Source organism: Amblyraja radiata, chromosome 9 (assembly GCF_010909765.2).
Source record: "Amblyraja radiata isolate CabotCenter1 chromosome 9, sAmbRad1.1.pri, whole genome shotgun sequence".
Taxonomy (NCBI): domain Eukaryota; kingdom Metazoa; phylum Chordata; class Chondrichthyes; order Rajiformes; family Rajidae; genus Amblyraja; species Amblyraja radiata.
Genome location: NC_045964.1, coordinates 10,022,304 through 10,031,711, shown reverse-complemented (window position 1 = coordinate 10,031,711; position 9,408 = coordinate 10,022,304). Strand labels below are relative to the sequence as shown.

Below are 9,408 nucleotides of genomic sequence, written 5' to 3'. Positions count from 1 at the left end.
AAATACGTGACACAAGTGAACATTTTCAGCACAATTCATGTAATTCTAATTGCAATGTTAACAGGATATCAGTTATTGTTTGCACCTACACCTTGAGCAAACTTCATGGGGGTTCTAATGCAGATTCCAAACACTCTGTGTGTAATGGCAGAAGGGCCATAAATTGTAGCCCTTACCCAGAGTCCTTGCAGCTTTTACATGTCCCTCTGCAACAGTAACAGCCTCATAGTACTGGGCAGTTTGCTGAGGGACATGGTTCAGGAATACTAGTTTCAGGCATTTTTCACTGGGTTGATGATTCTCCAGCAGCAAGTGATATTTGTTTGTGTGTGTGAGAATGAGAACAGTGCAGACATAGTTATGCAGCTGTAGCAATGAACCAATGAACAAAATATTCCCAATAAAGCGCACTCCAGATGGATATTGGCATTGTTCTTATTTCTAGTGCAACTGTTGCAAGGGAAGAGTGGGGTGTTACTGACAGGAAAGCTTGTCCTCACCACCAGCCAAGCAAAGTGTTGGTGTTTGAAAATATCTGCTGATAAACCATTCTGTCAAATGATTCGGACATGTTCAGAGAACAACCCAACATGATCTGTTGCCAGCGTGCCTGAAAATCACCACTATCATCCCGGTGCCCAAGCAGACAAACATCAACTCCCTCAATGACTACAGGCCCGTTGCTCTTACATCTGTAATCTCCAAGTGCTTTGAAAGGCTGGTCCTAGGTCACCTTAAATTATCTCTCCCCCCCCCCCCCCCTCACTCGACCCACACCAGTATGCATATAGGGCTAATAGATCTACAGAGGATGCCATAAACACTGTCCTCCATGCTGCACTACAACACCTAGAGGAGAAGGGGTCATATGTCAGGATGCTTTTTGTTGATTACAGCTCAGCTTTTAATACAATCATACCCAGCAAGCTGATCACAAAAATGCTAGACCTTGGCCTCAGCAGTCAACTGTGTCGGTGGATATTGGACTTTCTCAGTGAACGCCCACAGACGGTGAGACTTGGACCCTACACCTCGACATCCCTGACCCTCAGCACAGGATTACCGCAGGGCTGTGTGCTCAGTCCGCTCCTCTACGCCCTATACACACATGACTGCTTGCCCCATCACCCCGCAAATAGGATCATAAAATTTGCGGACGATACAACCGTGGTGGGGCTCATCTCAAATGGGAACGAGGTCGCCTATAGAGAGGAGGTGCACAGACCTTATGAGTGGTGTGCTCACAACAATCTCTCTCTGAACACTAAAAAGACAAAGGAGATCATCACTGATTTCAGGCGACATAGAGCGGAGCTCAGGCCACTGGAGATAGGGGGCGAGGAGGTGGAGAGGGTGCCTAGTTTTAAATTTCTGGGGATCAACATCAGTGAGGATCTTAAATGGTCTGTGAACTCTGCTGTAGTTGTAAAAAAAAGGCGCAACAGAGACTTTACTTCCTCAGAACACTGAGGAAGGCCCATCTGTCTGCTAAACTGCTGGAGTCTTTCTACCGCTGTTCGGTAGAAAGCATACTAACTTACTGCATAACTGCCTGGTTTGGGAACTGTTCAGCAGCTGACAGAGCAGCTCTCCAGAGGGTGATAAAAACTGCCCAGGGTATCATTGGACTCCCCCAGCCCCCTCTGGAGGACATTTACCACTCCAGATGCCGCAGCAGGACCTGTAATATCGTGAAAGACATTACACATCCTTGTCACCACCTTTTCACACTGCTGCCCTCAGGAAAAAGGTACTGGTCGCTAAAGTCACGCACTGCCAGACTCAAGAACAGCTTTTACCCATCAGCAATCTTGGAACTGAACTCTGTCTCGGGAGCGGGTTATGGGGAAGGAGGGGGGGGGGGGGTGGGAGACAGTGTTAATTTATGTAAATGTGAATCCATGGGTGGGTTTGGGGAGGGAGGGAGTGTAAAAAAGTATGAGTATGTGAATGTTTGAAGTTCTTTTAAATGGAGAGACACAGTAATCTTGTTGTATGTGACACATGCAATGACAATAAAGCATTCTGATTCTGATTCTGATTCTGATGATCTAAACGCATTTCCTTTCCCTGCAGGACTCTGATGATCTCTGCTTGGATAACTGCACGATTGATTTGTTATCAAAAATGTTCTATGAGTTCAGTTTTAGTTTAATGTCATGTGTACCGAGGTGCAGTGAAAAGCTTTTGTTGCATGCTAACCAGTCAGCAGAAAGCCAATACATGATTACAATCGAGCCATTTACAGTGTATGGACACATGATAAGGGAATAATGTTTAGTACAAGGTGAAGCCAGCAAAGTCCGATCAAGGATAGTCCGAGGGTCACCAATAGTAGTTCAGCACTGCTCTCTGGTGGTGATAGGATGATTCAGTTGCCTGATAACAGCTGGGAAGAAACTGTCCCTGAATAACATATGAGGTGCGTGGTTCAGCTAAAACAACAATAAAATGTGAGCACCTGGTATTTGCATACTCTGGGTCTAGGCACATTCTCAACACATGATACAAAACAACCAAAAATTGTTATTCACTCTTGCTAATAGATGGCGTATCACTTCAAAATGTTATGTTGTTGAATTTCCAACAAAGTGCACATTAATCTCCAAACTGATAATGACAATGCTTTATAAATGACAGCCTCTTTACACAATATTCAGATTTTATAACAGTGACCAAGACTAGATGCATGTTGAAAAACAGGAAGGGCCAAGTCATTGCAGAAGACTGGTTCTCCTCTTACAGAATGAAACTGGTTCACCATTGTTCCACATTGCCAATGCTCTATTATTGAAATTGATGAGGTAGAAAGAAAACCCTACAGCTCTAAATTACATCAAATAAATAAGTTGCTTGATACAGTTGGATATTGTTTCGGCTAAACGCCAGTCCCAGACGGTGTACCTGGCCGAATGCTAAAAAACCTATGCAAACTAACAGCCTGAAGTATTCAAGGACATTTTCAACATCTTGCTTCTGCAGTCTGAGGTTCCCACCTGCTTCAGAGGGGTACCTATTGTACTAGTACCCAAGAAGAGAACGGTGACCTGCCTTAATGACTATGGTCCAGCAGCACTTAAATCCACCGTTAAGTTCTTCAGGACGTTGATTACGACACAAATCAGCTTCTGCCTCAGAAATGACCTGGATCCACTTCAATTTGCCACTCGACACATTAGCACATGCCATCTCACTGGCTCTCCACTCAGCTTGGACCATCTGGATAACAGAAACACATGTTAGTCTGCTGTTCATTGAGCACAGTTCAACCCCTCAGGGACCTAGGCCTCTTCCCTCCCTCTGCAACTGGATTCGGTTTACTGGAAATGCTGCCTGAATTAGAGGGTATTAACTATAAGGAGAGGTTGGACAAACGTGGAATGTTTACTGCAGAGTGTCAAAAGCTGAGGGGAAACTATAGAAATACGTAAAATTATGAGAGTAGACAGTCAGAGCCGTTTCCCCAAGGTGGAAATGTCAAAGACCAGAGGGCTTAGTTTTAAGGTGAGAGGGAAAAAGTAAAAGGAGATTGTTTGAGTGAGTCTACTTCAGTGTGGGAGCAGCAGTGGGAGATTTCAAAAGGCAGCAGATGGATTGGGCCTAGCACATAGATGTAATTCGCTAAAAAGGCACATTAGTGCCTCTACTCTCTTAGAATTTTAAATGTCACCCAATACTCCCAGAAGTGTGGAACGGGAATGGAACGATTCTTCCAAGAAATTGGTTCATCAGTCTCAATGAGCTAGTTATTATAAAATTGTAAATTAATTCAAAGCAATGAAGAATAAGATGCACAATTTGAGAACCATGGAAAAGATCTCCATTTGGGAAGCATCATATTTGTTCACTGTATTTACTTATCTGTAACAAATGCAAATAAGGGCTAGAAACAAGGAACAGCAGATGTCGGTTTACACAAAAGGACACAAGTGCTAGACTAACTCAGCAGATCAGGCAGCATCTCTGGAAAACAGAGATAGGTGATGTTTCGGGTTGGGAAGGGTCAGAAGAAAGCTCCCTATCTGAAACGTCACCTATCTATGTTCTCCAAAGATGCTACCTACCCAAAGTGCTACTCCAGCACTTGTGTCCTTTTTTACATAAGCTCCCTATATCTTTGTGCTTCAGATTTACTAGTATGTTATACCATAGCATAATAAAAATGTTCTGAGGTTGGAATGGTGATTTTTTCTTATTAACTTTTATGCCCTTGTCCCACTTAGGAAACCTGAACAGAAACCTCTGGAGACTTTGCGCCCCACCCAAGGTTTCCGTGCGGTTCCCGGAGGTTGCAGGTGGTTGCCGGAGGTTGCAGGTAGTGGAAGCAGGTAGGGAGACTGACAAAAACCTCCGAGAACCGCACGGAAACCTTGGGTGGGGCGCAAAGTCTCCAGAGGTTTCCGTTCAGGTTTCCTAAGTGGGACAGGGAGGCTCTCTCTCAAAAGTGAAAACAAATACTTGAATTTGATGTTGCCACTCAATGGCTCATCAGGAACACTGTTGAGAGGCTGGTCCTAATATGATACAGATGAGATCAGGAAATCTGGATCTGCGTTTATACGTGCCTGCTTCATCGTGCACTTTAGCCTGTGTATATCACACTGCATTCATCACTTTTGTTACCGAGTCCAGGAACTGGAAATAATTGTACTTGATGTCATACTCCATGTCGTACCAGAAATTCACTGAAATAGAAAGATCAAATTAAATTCCATGCTGTTTTTATACCGATACCCAGAACACAACCCTGCCGTGCTTACCAATTCTTTGAAAAGTTCCCAGTTTTTCTACCAGTGAAGTTTCACTCTATTGAGCCATCAAATTGCTAAATCTCTGCTAGAGAGACTAGATGACAGCTGGGATACAGAAGGGTGCTGTTGGAGACTGGTACATTGTGTATCTGTCACATGGCTGATCTAGGACTCCTAGTTTGTTTATTTAGATCTACCTCACACAGGACAGGATATGACATAAACACTACGTTTGCAGTCATTTCCAAAGTAGGAGGCAGTGTCAATTCTGAGGTAGAAAGGAAACACCAGACATACAGAATGATATCGATCAATTTATAAGACGGGTACAGCAACAGCAGGTGGAGTTTAATCCTTAAAAGTGCGAGGTGATGCACTTTATAAGGACCACTAGGAGTGCTATGGACACAGGCAATGGTAGGGCCTCAGGGTATTGAGGAATAGAGGGACTCAGGATGTAAGTTCAAGGATCAGTGGAGGTGTCAGAAATGGTAGAGAACACGGTGAAATGGCAGACGGGGATTTTATCAGCAGGGTCATCAAATATAAGAGAAGGGAGGTTATGGTACAACTTTAAAACATTAGTTAGGCCATAGACAGAGGACTATGAACAGTTCTGGTCACCATAGGATGTAAATGATTTCAGTGGCGAGGATGCAGAGGAGATTCACCAGGATGTTATCTGGGATGAGGAGAGACTAGATAAGGTGGCTTCTATTTCTTGGTGCAGAGGAGGCTGATGGGGTCCTCTCGGAAGTTTACAAAATTATGCGAGGTGTAAATAGGTAGAAACTCTTCCCCGAGGATGGGTTGAGCCGAGGGGCCTGTTTCCGTGCTGCATAGCTCTACAACTCTATAGCAGAGGTATCTAAAACTAGAGGACACAGGTTTCAGGTAAGTGGTAGTAACAAAAGTTAGAGGAAATCTGAGGAAAAACTTTCCTCCAGAGGATGGTTGGAATCTGCAAGACATTGCCTGGGGTGATGGTGGAGACAGTGACTTTCTCAACATTTAAGAAGGATCTGGACAAGTGCTTTAATCTACAAGGCATAGAAAGCTGTGGACAAAGGCCTGGTAAATGTGGGTATTACAGGGTCAGCAGGGACATAGGGGACCAAAGGCTGTTTTTCCTTTGTTTGATTCTAGAGGATACTGGACCGGAAGGGGTAAAGAAAATAAGACTCAATCTCAGTAAGTGCAAAGTGGTGCATTTTGTTTAAAATAAGTGTGTTTTGAGTGAGATCAATAAAAGGGATTATGAGATTCAGATTCATGAGGCATGTTTAAAAGTATTTGCCTTCCATCACAGCGAGGAGGAGATTCACTGTGATGGATGTTTGTGTGAATTGAGTTGGTTGTGTGTCTTGTAAAATTGTTTCTTCTTGTTGTATGGCTGCAGAAACCAAATTTCTTGAGGTTCAAATGACAATAAACAATAGTATTGTATTGTATTGTATTTGACTAACAATAAATAATGAAATACTTGGTATTAGGATCATAATATAAAACATGGAATGTTATGGTGAATCTAAGACATTAGTAAAAGTAATATGGTGCGATGCATCAAGAGGAATTGTGAGCACCGTGCTATACACAGCACAAATTTACTGCTGTTGTCTAGTAAAAAAAAATCTTTCCGCTGAGTTGATGGCACACAACAAAAACTTTTAACTGTACCTCGGTACACATGACAATAAACTAAACTGAACAGAAGCAGCGTTTATGTCAGAGAAGATTAATTATGGTCTTTGGAATTATAAAGATATGTGACACAGATACAAAGAGCAAAGGTTTGTTTTGAGACCTTTATTATGTCATAGATATTTATATGTCAGCATTTGGGGGAAAAGGCTGCATACTGTGGTTAAAGTAAAATGGAATAAAAAGGCATTGGCAAAATGCTTGCTTGTTTGACGTGAAGATGTAGTCCACAAACAGAAAAGATTTACATTTAAAATATCAGGAAAAGAAAAATCAGACCCAAAATACAGAATATATTTCTGGAATTCAATGCCAAGAATATTAATCAATAACATTGCTTTCATACCAGTGATCCTGTGATTAACTATTGATAACTGAGGCAATTTGCTATAGATTTTCCATTGCACCTGTACCATATCTTCTTATGTGAAGAGACCACAACGTAATTTAATCTTGGAGACACAAGAAACTGCAGGTGTTGGAATCTTGAGCAAAACACAAAGTGCTGGAGGATCTTAGCGGGTCAGGCAACATCTTGCAAGGAATGGACAACCAATGTTTTGAGTCAGGGCTCTTCTTCAAGCTGATTGATGTAGGGGCGGAGAAAGCTAGAAAAGAGAGGTGGAAAAGGGGAGGGAGGGGGGGGAATAAATGATCATCTGATAAATGATAGGTGGATACAGGTCAGGAGGTGTTGATTGGTAGATAGTATCAAAAGATGGAAGTAAAATGGAGACAAAAGTGTGTCAGGTAAGAAGAGGAGTGGAATGTAAAGGGAAATAGGGGGGTGAAAGGGAAAAGGGGGACTCTGAAGGAAGATGAGTGGGATTAATCTTGTATCTCCACACATACACACATGGGACTGAACAATATAAAGCATTAATGTGCCTCAAACTCTTTGGACAAAATTGCCAATGACCCTACCTATCCCCTCCAACCTCTCAATCAACAGCTGCCTAGATCCTTCAATCTTTCCCACTGTGATTTTGAGATTGTTTTAAAGGAACGGAAATCCTGAAGCAGAACAGTGCAGATGCCTGAAATCTCCGGTGACGTATGGAAACATTTTCTGCAAATTTTTCTGTGCTGCCTGTCAAAGCTTTCACATTTTTATGAATGCTTGACATTCACAAAGATTCAAAATCTAGTGGAGCTGTACAAACTGAACTCAGAGCTTCATCCATGCAGTTCCTTGTTCAGTACCCATCTGTGTTATTCATTTGTGTTACTTCCAACTCCCTGAGTAACACATGGATCACTACACACATCTGTGAAACATTGTTTAATATATACAGATATTTAAGTAACACAATGTGCAGCATTTACACCTCCCTGTGTAACACACTGTTCGGTATGCAGTACCCTGTACAAAGCTGTTCAGTATATCAGCTCCCTGCTTAACACAATGTGCTGTACATACAACTTACTGTATAGTGGCATTTCAGTGCACATAGTTCCCTGTATAACACTATATTCACTGTACCTCAGTAGACGTGACAATAAACTAAACTGAACACACCATTCCCCTTAGTAGACACAGTTCTCTATATAACCCCTTTCAATGCAGTTCCCTGTGGAATACTGTTCATCACATACCTGTATTGCACATTGTTCAGTATGTTAACTGTAAAGTCTGGTGGCTATGACTTACTTACAGGACAATTGCATTAATTCTGTACCTGCAATGCAGCCGTGTGACTGGCGAACATGGTGGAACCACAAAGAGGGAAGATACAGCATCTCGCCTGCTCTCACTGTGCAGTGGGTAGGTCTTGCAAGGGAGTACTCAGGGAAACGACTGAGGTCAGGGTTCAGAGGATCCAGAGGAATCCAAGGTACCTGGTTTTGAGAGCAAGCAAAGAGTCCATTCATTATGTTAAATCAGAGTATTTGAGTGACAGCTCGAAGATCAGAACTTGCCATTTCACATTTCTCTCTGCATTTCATGCATAACAATTCTGATTATATTCACTATAACTCAAATCTCTGAATATTAAAATGTGTAATCATTTCATTTATTTCTGGCTGTGCCCATTGTGAGAACATTTGACTTATTCAATCAGTTTAATGTAATTGCAATATTCACATGGGTGAGCGTAATATTTCATTCAATGGCAGCTTTTTGGATAAAGCAACATTTCTACTTAGGCCAGGAGTCCATTCCATTGGCTGTAGGTCGGAAATGAACATGAACAGTTGTGATGGGAGAGCAGCCGCCAGCCCACCTCACTGACCCAGTGAGTGAGTGAGCGAGTCTGCTCAGAGCTCCCGGCTCCGCTTCATCGAGTCCCAACCCCCGGTTGTTGTGGTCTGGGGGGGGGGGGGGGGGGGGGGTGGGGAAGTGTACGATGAGGAAATGTCCCATGCCCACCTGGCAGAAGATGCCTGCAGCCTGCCAGCGGCTGGCAAATCCAACCCAACCACCCCGTCATCCCTCAAACACTCGTGTGCCTCTGGCCTGGTCTTGTGGTGAACCATTTATATGGCAAGTCCAGTTTTGTTTCTGGTCAGTGACCTTTATGATATTGTCGGTTATTTTATTTCTCTATGCTTTGTTGTCATCTTCTCTCTATTCTACATTTTCCTTGAACCTCATCTCCTTTGGTCTCGTTTTCACACCTTACCCTTCCTTAACTCAGTGTAGCCCTCTCCCCTGACTCTCAGTTTGAGGGAGGGTCTCGACCCGAAACGTTACCCATTCTTTCTATCCAGAGATGCTGCCTGTCCCGCTGAGTTACTCCAGCATTTTGTGTCTATCTAAGACATTGATGGTGGGGGACTTGGCAATGATGTCATTGAAAGTCTGAAGAAGTCCTTGCCTGGCACGTTTAAAGCGTAAATGTGATTTTCCAATTCTCAGCCTATGCCCAAAGGTTGGCTCGGTCTTGCAGTAGGCAAGCATGAAGTAATGGACTGCTTCATTTGCTAAGGAGTTGCCAATGTAATTAATCATTGT

General features: G+C 43.0%; 1 protein-coding gene across 1 annotated transcript in view; it reads right to left on the bottom strand.

Annotated features, from left to right (window-relative positions):
- Positions 1 to 2,611: 2,611 nt before the first annotated feature.
- The window catches only part of jmjd7 (jumonji domain containing 7), a 32,476-nt gene continuing 25,679 nt past the window's right edge, over positions 2,612 to 9,408 (bottom strand). Inside the window, exons 7-9 of the mRNA XM_033026650.1 lie at positions 8,132 to 8,291; positions 4,566 to 4,685; positions 2,612 to 3,219 (exon numbers count right to left, since the gene is read on the bottom strand). Coding sequence (XP_032882541.1) covers positions 4,597 to 4,685; positions 8,132 to 8,291 — 249 coding nt within the window. The 3' untranslated portion in view covers positions 2,612 to 3,219; positions 4,566 to 4,596. The remainder of the gene's footprint in view (positions 3,220 to 4,565; positions 4,686 to 8,131; positions 8,292 to 9,408) is intronic.